A 13,563-nucleotide genomic window follows, 5' to 3' on the forward strand; every position below is an offset into this window, starting at 1 on the left:
TATTCTTGAAGATTTTTCTAATTGTTGAGAGAATTTCTTGATCTGAGTTTTTATTTTTTTGGAATTTGTGAAAAAAGATAGGTCCATGAAAACTATTGAGAAAGTTTTGTAGCTATTTTTTATTATTTTTTTTTAAAATTATTTGGACCCATTATCAACGTGTTGAAGAGAAAAACTTAGTGGAATATTTTTAACACAAACTTTTGAGGTTGTGTGTTTTATTTTTGCTAGAAAATTAATTAAATGATTAGATAAAAATGTAAACTTCAAAAATCTCAGAACATGGGCCATTATGCGTAGCCTGCTAGTCCTGAGCCCGAGAAGAAGCCCAAGCCCAAGTCCAACTTTTTCTGGTCAGCTGATAAATAACGAAGATATTTTCTGAGAGTGGCACCAAGACAAACAGCACGTGGTTTCAGACGGAAGTAACGGTCACTAAAACACGTGGCTTGCTACCATTCGTGAGTTCTTCTAAGATTTGTTGCGTTATTAATAACCCTCAATTTGCATCCGAAACCTTTGTATTTACGGGTTTTCCGCTATGCATCATTTCTGAAAGTATTGTTTGCAATACGGACCCTCAATAAAACTCAGGTTCGGCTTCCTAGGAGCTTGTCTCCCTAACGTATTTTGATGTTCTGTATAATAAAAACTTTTCATATGCTGTTTGGAAAGGCATATCTTTTAAAAAATAATTCTAAAAATTATTTTGAAGGGGCTCATAGATTATTTCTCAAAAAGTAATGCTATATATATTTATAATTTTTACTTACACTTTTACTTATAAAATTTATATTGTCAATTTTGTTTTTAAATTCAAATTTTAAATTTTAAATTTTATAATTTTCAATATATCAATAACTGTCATGTAGAGAAATAATTTTTTTGTAAATTTCATAGATTATTTCTCAAAAAGTAATACTATATATATTTATAATTTTTACTTACATTTTTACTTACAAAATTCATATTGTCAATTTTGTTTTTAAATTTAAATTTTAAATTTTAAATTTCATAATTTTCAATATATCAATAACTGTCATGTAGAGAAGTAATTTTTTTGTAAATTTTTCTTAAGTATAAATAGATTTTTTGGTTCTCAATCTAATTAAATTTGTCATTGTTTCAATTATTAAGTTTTTAATTTCAAAACCATTTTGGATAACAATCTAATTGCTGCAAAAGGAAATTTGTATAGCTAATTAAAGCTGCAGTTTATTTTCTCAGATGGTGGGACTCGAAAAAAAAAATATAAACCAAACAGCTCATAAGTTTTTTTGTTTGTGTTCTTGCATATCACGAAGAGTTTTATAACATAAATAATGTTCACATTTTTTTATTGCATATTACTATATTTGACAAGGCATAGCTTTTTATAATAATTATTATTTTTTTAAATTAAGATAACATAAAAATAAAAAAAATATGCCTTTTTTTTAAGGATGCATTTAGAAAGAATTCTATTTTCAAGTAAGTATATAGAGCATACTTAATAAAATATTTATATAATATATTTTGTTTTAAAAAATAAATTTTATAATTTAAATAATATTAATAATATACTTTACGCACCATATTTAAAAATAGAATAAATCAAAACATTTATAAGCAAAATGTCGCTCAAAAAAGCGCAAAAGGGTCGACTGGAATAAACTTTACGGACATTGGTCACCCCACTTACAAATACTAGAAAATATAGGGTCCATTTAACAATCTCGCAACGTTGTTTTCGTTTATATGCTTTCATCACACGTTAGGCTCTGCTTTTCGGTCGATCCAAAAATAATTATCGTAATCTTCTCTCCTTTAGGGTTTTGGAGAACAATTCTCAATTTCTTCCGACGTTTTTCCGGTCACTGCCTTCGAAAGGTACAGGAAGAATCTCAAACCCTTTTAAATGCTCTATCCTAAACGTGAATTTCTTTTTTCTTTCTGAATTTCCCCGTTGTTCCGTTTGGTTCCCGATGAATTAAGACAGAACAGAGAAGAATTTGGAATTATTAAGGGAATTTGTAAGGGCTTTACGTTCTAACTTTCTTTTCTTACAGTTTTACGGAAACCAAACCGTACGTTAACGGTCTGATCCGAGATTGTCGTTTGTTATCTTGTAGATCTGATATTTCTCTTACTTAAACTGTTTTAGAATTGGGTCATTCTGGCTCTAATATAGTTGTTTGGTTGTTATCTAAGTTTCATATGATTTTCTCGCTTATATTTTTGAACGATTGTAATGTGAACATTTTGGCGAATATTTTCTTTCCGGGTATAGTTTGAATATGGTATATAATTATGAATTTTGTAGAATATGATAAGTTACTGGCACATAGCTGAGCTGGTTGTTGTTTTGTGTATTTTCTGAATATTGGTTTTGTTATCGATCTATTGGTTAATGGGTCTTTGTGTCTTCTTTATTTGAGGATTTTGTTGAATATTACTCGTGCTATTGCTGTAATGGTTGATGGCTTTTCTGTTTTTGTTGTGTTGATTTTTGGGGTTTCCTCATCTTTGTAAATGACTTGTAATCTTATTCCTTTTTCTTGGGTTATTAATAGACGCACTGTTTATGTTAGCATGAAACTAGGGAAATGCACATAATGCCCTCTTTGGTCAGCGTTGGGTTTCGTTTCCTCAAGTTAATTTTCTTTAAAAAGAATCCCCAGTAAGATGCGATGTTATTCACATCCAAGCCACACTAATTTTGGGGTGTGGTTCTCGTTCAATCTGAATGCGTTTAATGACTCCTCTAATGTGTTTATGCTCTCTATGTATCTTTCTCTCAATAATTATATTTACTCGCTCTTAGTTCATTATTGGTTTGATAGTGTGGTAATCAGAGGGAGAGTATAAACATTGGAGGCTCTTATCTATTGATAGGTGGGCTTTGTTGGTTTCCTGTGTTGAATAAGTGGTTATGAGAAGCTTGACTTGTAACTTGGGTCATCTTTTGCCGAAAAATACCATTACCCTGATTTTAGTTCCATTGGAATTTTCTTGTCTGAAAAAGGCCATGATGTCTAATCAGATGCCATGATAAACTTATAGACTTTATCCGGTTATAAGCATATCGTATATTAGTTGACTTGCATTTTACAAAGAAGTTGTGTGGACAATATTCTTTGGGTTTTTATGCTGCGGTTGCACTTACTTTTATGAGGCTGCACTAATTGCAGTTGCTTTGACCAAGTTTCTTCTTGCTTTGTCCGAGATATATTCAGCATATATTTATATATATGAAACGTGTTGTCTCACAATGTGGCCAGGAAAAAATGAGGCCAATCTTCTGTGGAAATTTTGAGTATGACGCTCGACCGTCTGATCTGGAACGGCTTTTCAGTAGATATGGGAAGGTTGAGAGGGTGGATATGAAGTCTGGTAAGAACTTTTGTTTTGCCCATCTACCATTTGGTCTTTTATGAATTCAAATCTACCATATTTCTCTGTTCTCTCTTTCTATTTGGCTAATCATTAAGGTATTGGTATATGAGACTTGGAGGCTGACCTCCTCAAAGTGCCGGGATATTAGTTTGAAACTTTGCATTTAGCTTATGAAATAATCCATTAGTAAGGTTCAGCATTTATGGGATCAAACTTTTAAGAGAATTCTCTCAGAAGGTGGTCAAGGGATTGGAAGTTTTGCGAGTTAGCAAGTTTAATGCATGTGTTATAATTAATCACATAAATAAGAATACCGGTACCTTCCCATATCTACTGGAACGGCTTTTCAGTAGATATGGGAAGGTTGAGAGGGTGGATATGAAGTCTGGTAAGAACTTTTGTTTTGCCCATCTACCATTTGGTCTTTTATGAATTCAAATCTACCATATTTCTCTGTTCTCTCTTTCTATTTGGCTAATCATTAAGGTATTGGTATATGAGACTTGGAGGCTGACCTCCTCAAAGTGCCGGGATATTAGTTTGAAACTTTGCATTTAGCTTATGAAATAATCCATTAGTAAGGTTCAGCATTTATGGGATCAAACTTTTAAGAGAATTCTCTCAGAAGGTGGTCAAGGGATTGGAAGTTTTGCGAGTTAGCAAGTTTAATGCATGTGTTATAATTAATCACATAAATAAGAATACCGGTAACTTAATTAGGCATATTGTCCAATTGGACTTAATTACACTAAGGAAGAGAGAGGAAATGTGGTGCAAATTGGGAAATTATGGAGAATGAGGTGTGCTGCTGCTAATGGTAGATTTAGGAGTCGAGGAGTGGGTAATTGCTATATTTGAATGTCTTGGAGCACCACACAATTTCACTCATAATAAGGTAATCACTTGAGCTTCTTGCTTGCAGGCTTTGCTTTGCTTGAAATTAAATTGCTTGATTATCTTTTTGAGGTGAACAAAAAACCCGCGTAAATTTGAAAAAAAAAAATACTTTTATGCCTGTAACCTGCAATTGTGTGATGTCTTAAACAAAATAAACACAATCATACAAAAAATGCCTGCACTCTTCTCAATAAGGCATGGGATCCTCCACCGGCAAGGCAACTCGGCAGTAGCAATCCTATCCACAGAGGTGGCAGCTTCCTAGCGCACATAGCTTGGCAGTATGACTGTAACATCAGTCACAATCCGTGACTCAGCGACTGCTTTCTTCCTTTGTGGAGTTATATTGGGGATTCAGGATATGTTTAAGAAAAACATTTTTTTGAGGCATCGACCCCCATATTCAACATTTTCTTTGGCGCAGGATTATCTTGGCAAGTCCCCCATTCTTCCTGGCTAATGGATGGGCTCTTCAGAAATCTGATCCCTGCCTGTGACAAGCTTCTTCTTCTTGTTTTCAAGAAGAGTCACTCTGATCCTCAATGGACTACCTTCCCACGTTTCCCTCAGTCACAATTGCCTATCATCCCTCATGAATTTTGCCCAGCCTTCAATTTCAGACATGTTTCTACCTAGAAACATTGCCAACCTCACAGCAGAGGCAGCAGAATAGATGGAGAAGGCACTCTTTTCATTGACCTACTATGAGACATCCACTTTTGGAATGTTGTTCCTTGACACCACTTAGTTCATCACACAAGGTCTGTTACTAATTTTGCTGGTCACTTAGTTTATAGAATTAACGGAGGTTACCAACATCTTTACTTCAGGTTAGATTTTCAGTTGAAGGGGGGAAACGCCGTCATGTTGAAGAATCCTTTAACGGGAGGATTCTTGGTTTAGATACCTATTTTCAACCTCTATTTTATTTTATTAATTTGATTCTTTTCTTCATGGGTTTTTAGGATTTGCTTTTATTTATATGGAGGACGAGAGAGATGCTGATGATGCTATTCGGAGACTTGACCGAACAGAATTTGGTCGAAAGGGACGCAGGCTTCGTGTTGAATGGACAAAAGTAACATATCTACATCATTGTTTAGGTTCATAATTTTTGTTCCAGCTCTGTTTTGTTATGCCTGAGCCCTTTAATATATGTGTTGCAGCATGAACGTGGCATTAGAAGGCCTGGAAGTTCCAAAAGATCTTCAGCTAGTGCGAAACCTTCAAAGACTTTGTTTGTTATTAATTTTGATACACACTATACAAGGACTAGGGACTTGGAGAAGCACTTTGAACCATATGGAAAGTTAGTGAGTGTGAGGATTAGAAGGAACTTTGCATTTGTGCAGTATGAATCACAGGATGATGCCACAAAAGCATTGGATGCGACAAACATGAGGTATAACTTACACTTTAAAACATATTTAATTTTCACAGAAAGGCCCTTAGACACCTTTCAGGCTGGTGAATGGCGGGTTAAAATGTGGTGGGATTGTTCTAGGGTTTGATTTTGCATGTTAATAAATGCATTCATATCGGCGTTCTTAACATTTTACGCTCATGTTGTTGGTTATGATGATGATGATTGTGTTCTAATGCTGGCATGCAGCAAATTGCTGGATCGAGTTATATCAGTGGAATATGCAGTCCGGGATGATGATGATGATGAACGGAGAAATGGGCATAGCCCTGATAGATTTCATGATAGGTCATTGGATAGAGGTCGTGATAGAAGGCGATCCCCTAGCCCATATCGAAGAGAGAGGGGTAGCCCTGATTATGGACGTGGTTCTAGTCCCTCTAGGAAAGAGAGAGGCAGCCCTGATTATGGGCGTGATCGCAGTCCAAGTCCCTATCGAAGAGAGAGGGGTAGTCCTGAGTATGGTCGTGCACGCAGTCGTAGTCCTCAAAGAGAGAGGGTTGGCCGTGATCATCGCCACGGTTCCAGCCATAGTCCCTACCAAACAGAAAGGGTGAGTGCTGATATTGGTCATGGCGCCGGTCGCAGTCCTTATGCAAGAGAGAGGGCAAGTGCTGACCATGGTCGTGGTCCTAGTCGCAGCCCTTATGGAAGAGAGGGGGCATGCCCTGACAATGGTCGTGACCCCAGCCGCAGTCCTTATGGGAGAGAGAGGGCTAGTCCTGAAAATGGTCGAGGTCCCAGCCGTAGTCCATATGGAAGAGAGAAGGCTAACCCTGACAGTATTCATGAAGTCAGCCCAATACCTGAACCTAGAGAGGATAGCCCCAATTATGGTGGTGGTCCAGATACCCCCGTGCATGAGAGATATCAAAGGTAAGCGTTGTTGTAATTTATTTGTATCTTTTCTACCCTGCTCTCTTTGCTATGGTATGAACATAGTGGATTTATGTTGTTTTTATTATTTCTATATTTTTTTGATAATGCAGTCGATCACCACCAACAGAGGAGTGATCTAGATCATAGTATAGAAGAAGAACTCCAGTTGGTTGCTCTGATTTGTGGTCGTGGCATAACTCATGTAGAGTTTGTTCCAGTTTGCCTCTTTCAGTGACAACAATCGTGGAGTTAGGGCCTCTTCCAGTAATATGCTTATGAGCTTGTGATGTAGGACCTAATCGTGCTTTGATTTCTGCTCGAATTTTCATGGACCGTTTGGACAAGACTACTGTATACAAAACCTCTGATCCATGTTGGACTTGGCTATTTGCTGTTATTGTTTAGTACTTCGAATCAGAATAATTGTTGTTTCTCGTAGAAACTGATGGTTGTGTACCCTTATTTTGTGATAATGATGACTGTCCACTTTATACATTTTGCTGTTAAATCTTATAGAAGTCATATGTGGGGTTGGATAACATGTTTAATTGTTCATGCCACTGTTCTTTTTCCTTATAAAAAAAAAAAATAATGTAAAGACTGGGTTTATGTGCGCTTCTTTGCTTGCAACCCTTATTGGAACACAGGAGATTGTGTTCTGAGACCGAGAGCTTAAATTTGGCTTATTTAGGATCCTGAGACTGAATCCTTCGGTATTTGATTTTATGTACTGAACAGAAGACACCGAATCATATTTTTTTAACGCTTATTCTTCATAAGATTTTTAGTCAGCCTGAACCTCTATATGCAAAGTTAGTCCACATAAACAATGTTGGCCGTTCTTACCGTGGCCAACGCCGTATTGGCAGAAACTCTGGCTGCTGTAGACAGAGTATTGTTTTTTGAAAAATGTTATATGTACTGAGAAAAATTTATAAAAAATTTATTTTTTTACATGTTAGTTATTGATACGTTAAAAATCATAAAATTTGAAATTCAAAATTTGAATTTAAAAAAAAAAACTAACAAAATGAATTTTATAAATAAAATTATAAATAGGTGTAACCCGTTTGTAAGGTGCATCTTCACTTGCTGATCTTTTTTTGTTTACTCAAAAATAGTAGCCCGTTTGGATTGCTCCCTTCCCGAAGTTAAGTTTAGTTGGGCTGGATTCTGTATACTTAAAAGTATGGATTTATTGTTACATAATGGGTCTAAAGACCACGTAAAAGACAAGTAGAGCAAACCTGACCGACACCTTGGGGGGGGGGGGGGGGGGGGGGGGGGGGGGGGGGGGGGGGGGGGTCATGAGAGAAAATCATCATCATCAGGAGCATATTTAGAACGTTTTTTATAAGGAGGTCCGGCTAAATTGGATTTGGAGCATGTACTTTAGCGTGTTGAATGAGTCTGAACCTCACCACAAAGAAAGTAGAAGAGGCCAGCTTTAGAACGAGTCGTCCACAATATCCGATCTTGAAGCTTTACAGTAAACATATCCAAACTTGTACGCCATTGACTTGACTTAAATGTGATGAAGTGGGTGTAGTAAGTACGTACTTGGGGGTAAAGGAACATTTGCAGAGTTTCTCTTCATTTCCGTGTTGATTCGATTGTATGCGCACTTCCTTTCTTCCTGTTTTGTTGTCTTTCTTTGTCTTCCATTTTTTTAACTCGCGGCAAGCACCATGTCACCACAGTTATCAACAAATAACAAGATGAATAATTCTGGATGCAGTCCAAAATAAGATTTCCCCACGCACGACTAAATGAAACGGTGAGTTTTGATTAATTTAAACGTTGCCGTTTAATACTTCCCACAAACCCCTACTAGGTCTTGTCTCCCCCAAACCCTCACCCACCCCCTCCCCCCGATTGCCGTTTAACACTTCCTCGAAACCCTTGCTAGGTCTCATCTCCCCCAAACCCCCCCCCTCCCCCCCAAAATGAGCTGACCCTCTCTCACTGTTCGAAGGTATGCTCGCTCTCTCTCCCAAACTCTCACCCCCCCCCCCCCGATTGCCATTTAATACTTCCCTGAAACCCCTACTAGGTCTCATCTCCCCCAAACCCCCCCCCCCCCCCCCCCCCCCAAATGAGCTGACCCTCCCTCACTGCTCGAAGGTCATGTGCTCTCTCTCTCTCTCTCGCGTTTTCTTTAAGTTTAGTACGTTTGTATGAATTAGCTATTGGTGTAGTAGTACTACTGGAGCCATTTTAACTTCTCTGAATTAGGAATAATCGAAATCTATAGCATTGATGAAAGTGATGGGGCTCTATCTCTCTCTCTCTCAAATCTGGTATTTCTTTTTTCTGATTTTGATTTCAGAGGGTAAATTTTGTCGTTAAAATCCTTTTTGTATTTGATTTTGATTTTTGAGGGTATTTCTTTTTGAGGATTTTGATTTTGATTTCTCGTTAAATTTTCTCCCACCTGGTATTTTCATGATAAAATCATTTTCTCCCATTTGGTATTGTAACGTTAAACTCCAGATGTATGAAGATCTTCACTGCCTTTTGAGAGAACCGGGTGGCCCTTGAAAGTGTGATGGCACTTGTTTTCCGTTGCAGGCATATAGAAAAGATGAATTGGATTTTTATTGAGTTGCTTGTGTTCCATTTCGGCTGTTTAATTCATTTTCATATGTTGCCCAACAAAGATTCCTTTCTCCATGTTTATATTCTCTGCTTGTCATATTGCAAATATTCATAGTGAGGTCATGATTATTTCTTCCAAGTTATCTAGCAATGATTATTATTTCACTTTATGTCTCTACCTTGTCTTCAATTTATTTCAATGATTATTTCACTTTACGTTTTTGTGATATAATTTTAAATATTGCTTCACTTCTAGTATCTTTCTATCATGTTCATAAATGGCATAACATTATACTTGTGTGCTAGCTTCTAATATTTATTCTTGTATGCAGGCATCGGTGGAGCAGGGGAACTGAAGCAATATATTGAGGTGCTTTACTGGGGTTGATGTTGTGGCTGCATTGTTAGTTTACTGGTTTGATTTAAAACAATAAAGTTTCTGGTTTGGGTCTGGTGCAAAGTCCCTATGGTTAGGGGTGTCAAATTGTGTTAACGGGTCGTGTTCGTGTCGTGTCAAGACATGTATATTATACTATATAGGTCAACCCTAACCCGACCCGTTAAGCTTATCGTGTCAAAATCTCAAACCCTAACACGACCCATTAACATAAGGGGTCGTGTCGTGTCAACCCATTTTGATCCGTTTATATAAATGGATTGAAACAGATCCAAAATTAACCCATTTTATCTAGTTAAGTTTAGCATAATTTTATATAAATATTAAAATCACAATATCTATAAAAAAATATAAAACTAATTATAAGTTCAAAATTACAATCCAAACAATAAAAATATCGAAATTAAAATCCCAACAATTTTATTTTTTAGGTATAATGGTATAATTGTAATTTTAACTTTCTTAACGGGTCATAATGGATCATAACGGGTTGACCCGTTATCAACCCGTTAAGCTATCGTGTCTTAACGGGTCAACCCATTTTGATCCGAACCCGTTAAGGGTAAACCCTAACCCGCTTTTATCATGTCGTGTTCATGTTGAGTTAATGGATCGTGTCACATATTGTCACCCCTACCTATGGTGGCATCCCTTTAGCTTCTGTTACTCTTGGTGAAGGCCAATTGTTGACAAAGAAACCTGGATGATCATGGAATTTTTTATTTGCAAGCTTCGATTTTAATCTCATTTTGGTTGTTAGGATCAAGATCAAATGATGATTAATGTTGTTAATGTTGTGTTGGGGACTTAGCTCACTTGCCAAGTTTGTAACTGTTGTCGTTAGACTGGTCACTTGTAAGTGTTCTTGTAAGTGTTGTAAGCATCTAATGTCACTTTATGTGCTACATTGTACCATTGTACCAGACTTGTGAGGTTACAATAAATTTTCTGCTTTTGTGGTTTTATTTATATAGCAATGTACTGTCCAACAACCATACTTCATAAGCAAATTCTTTGCGCGCAGTAATACTAAAAACTGCATTTCATTCATAAAGTAGCATCTTTGAGAATACATCATCAAAAACTTGAAACCAACATAGAGTAGCAACTCTCAAAATACATTATAAAAAACTCGAAACCAACATAGAGCAGCAACTCTCAAAAACTATTATCAAAAACTCAAAATCCAAAACATCAATTCGGGGAGGGGTTCATCAACTGAGTAAGCTGGTGATGATGTTGAGGATCCATCTGTAACACCTCATCCATCTGTAAAAATCACCAAACTCTAAATTAACAACCACAAAAATAAACTCAAAATACTTTAAAAAAAACATGTACTTACTTAAAATCTGCATACCAGTGAAATGACACTTTGTTGTGAGCCAGTCACTAACACATCCTCTGTAAAAAGTGTATAGCCATTCGTGATGTTGTTATTTTCCGTTTGTTTCTTTGTCTACAATTCAATATATACATTTTTTTTAAAAATCAAATTAAAAACTCAACATATTAAATACAAATGAGAAATGCCATTGAGAGAGAGAGAGAGAGAGAGAGAGAGAGAAATAAGAATGGAATACATTTCTTCTCTTGCTATTGTCACAGGTATTGGATTGATTATTTTTAGTACGTCACTTTCCCATAATCTTCTCGATTGGATGTACTTTTCTCTTCGATAGAGGTCTTCCTTTGCCTCTAACAACTCAAGGACTCAAAATCTTTTTTGAACTTCCAACCTCAACATCATGTCCCTCAGTACTAGTTTGCGCAAGTGTGGGTTGGGTCTTTGTTTTTGTGTATTGCAAATTCATTGCTCATAACTTTTGTGCCATATCTGTTGCATTATCATCACATTCTGCTGCATTTGTAGCTACTTCATAACATAGCTTAATCAACATAGAGTACTTGCTAGCAACTGGTTTACCACTCAAATCATCGTAACTACTTCGAATGAGAGCATACCTACGTTTAATGTCATTTCCCTATCTGTCCATAATGTATTTTGAAGGCAACACTCAGACATCCCACACTGAGAAAATTGCAAGAATATGCCTACATAAAATGCCTCTCATCTCAAATAGGTCACACATGCACTTCGCCCCACATTCATCCTTATTGAAGTATACTTGATATGTAACCCGCTTAATAAAGTCCTTGACTTGCAGTTGGTCATTAACTTGACATGTCGAAATTGCCCCTTCTGTCTTGATGAGAATACAATGTGAATAGATAATCCTTAGGATTTGGGACTGTACTTCCTTAAACTTAGAGTTAGTATACAATTCTTGAATTTGCTTCTCCACAGCTAAATGGGTTATACACGGGATTGTGCAGTTCCATGAATGAAAGTTTGTTGCTATCTCATTCTCTACTTTCTTCCTCAGTGCATTGTCAAACTGATCAACAAACTCTTTCAACGTTGTCCCCGAATGCAAAAATCTATCAAAGAATGCATTCATGCTTTCACTCCTTTGAGTTGTGTTCATCCCAGTCCAAAATGTATCTTTTAGATATACAGGAATCCAATACATTCGCTCACTATACAGACTTTGAAGCCATACATGGTCGTGCAAGTTGTAACTATTAAGAACCACCTCCCAAGAAGCCTCTAACTCGTCGAGAGTCTGACAATCATAAACACATTTGTGCAGGGCAGTCTTCAAACCACAGTTGTATTGGGAATGTGAACCCAACTTCTCGGATAGTTTTCGCATAATATGCCACAAACAATATCTGTACCGGGTGTTTGGAAAAACTATTTCAATAGCATTTTTCATGGCCCTGTCTTGATCAGTGATGATAGCTTTTGGTGCTCTCCCATCCATGCATTTCAACCAAGTTTCAAATAAGCAGACAAATGTTTCAGTATTTTCACTTGATATCAAACCTGCGCCCAACAATATAGATTGTCCATGATGATTAACTCTGACAAAAGGGGCAAATGACATACCATATCGATTTGTTAGGTACATTGTATCAAATGTCACAACTTCTCCAAAATACCCATATGTTGCTCTGCTCCGTACATCAGCCCAAAAAATATTTTTTAATTTTCCATCGTCATCTAAATCCATCAATGAGTAAAAACCCTCATTCTTATACTGTATTCTCACGAAATAATCCCTCAATGCTACAATACCTCCTTTGCCAAGTCTAAGGTAACAGGCATTGTCAATATAATTTCTTGCATCTTTCTCAATAGATGGTAGTTTATCGAATCCACCAGCCTTAACAACCAATGCGCCAAAACTTTTTGCCATACCTATGCCTGCCTTGTTGTTAATGTCTAGTTGCCTCTTGACAGAATCATCAATAGCTCGATTACATCTAAAAGATCTTGCCTTTCTTGGACTTAAGTCATGGTTGTGTGCATTTTCCACAGTATTTATGCGCAACAACTCACCAACCAAGATTGCATTAATTCTCGCCTTACATTCAGTCTTGGTTGTTAGACATGGTTTAACGAGATTAATACTACGATTCCTTGCCTTCCCACCACGCGCACAACCAAGTGTTATGTATTTAACACTCCCATTTTGATTCATTCTACTTCGTTGGGTCATTATTCCAAACCCAGCCTGTTTCCCATATTTCTTATAGTACTCAATGAGTTCCGCCTTAGTTTTAAAAACCATCATAGTTGTTGGCTCTGAAACCTCCTCATCATCATTACAGCCTGACGTTGGCTCTAACATCCCCTAATTATCATTACATCCCGACATTGGCTCTAACATCTCATTTTCAGCATTAGAGCCCGTTATCAGTTCTAAAAGCTCATCTTCAGAAAACAACGATTGTCGAGTATATGTGGTGGGTTCAACCTGATTACTTTTGCCACTTTCTTCCATCATGTTCATGACTACTAGATTAAAGCATGATTGTAAGAAAACAACAAAATAGCATACAAACCTAGCAAATTAGAGCAACAACGTTGATAAGCAAATTAAAATAATAAAAACATGAGGATCAGGAAGAGCATGATTGCAAGAAC

At 36.7% G+C, this 13,563-nt stretch overlaps 2 protein-coding genes across 7 annotated transcripts; one reads left to right on the forward strand and one right to left on the reverse strand.

Annotated features, from left to right (window-relative positions):
• Positions 1–1,710: 1,710 nt before the first annotated feature.
• On the forward strand, positions 1,711–7,069 carry LOC121248312 (serine/arginine-rich splicing factor RS40-like). 6 transcript variants are annotated; one of them, XM_041146741.1, is made up of 6 exons: positions 1,711–1,869; positions 3,261–3,372; positions 5,238–5,350; positions 5,439–5,674; positions 5,885–6,571; positions 6,685–7,069. In XM_041146741.1, exons 1-6 carry the CDS (start codon positions 1,738–1,740, stop codon positions 6,707–6,709), a joined length of 1,305 nt encoding a protein of 434 aa, XP_041002675.1. In that variant the 5' UTR covers positions 1,711–1,737; the 3' UTR covers positions 6,710–7,069. The 6 variants fall into 6 exon arrangements, with proteins under 6 accessions (XP_041002675.1, XP_041002677.1, XP_041002679.1 ...); XM_041146743.1 differs by having other exon boundaries at positions 1,832–1,869; positions 3,261–3,612; positions 4,004–5,350; XM_041146745.1 differs by lacking the exon at positions 1,711–1,869 and having other exon boundaries at positions 3,255–3,372; positions 4,697–5,350.
• A 4,518-nt stretch (positions 7,070–11,587) lies between these two features.
• On the reverse strand, positions 11,588–13,267 carry LOC121249220 (protein FAR1-RELATED SEQUENCE 5-like). The gene is made up of 2 exons (XM_041147940.1): positions 12,712–13,267; positions 11,588–12,459 (listed from the first exon to the last, which is right to left on the reverse strand). Exons 1-2 carry the CDS (start codon positions 13,265–13,267, stop codon positions 11,588–11,590), a joined length of 1,428 nt encoding a protein of 475 aa, XP_041003874.1.
• Positions 13,268–13,563: the final 296 nt, after the last annotated feature.

The sequence above is a fragment of the Juglans microcarpa x Juglans regia genome, chromosome 2D, assembly GCF_004785595.1.
Source record: "Juglans microcarpa x Juglans regia isolate MS1-56 chromosome 2D, Jm3101_v1.0, whole genome shotgun sequence".
NCBI lineage: Eukaryota > Viridiplantae > Streptophyta > Magnoliopsida > Fagales > Juglandaceae > Juglans > Juglans microcarpa x Juglans regia.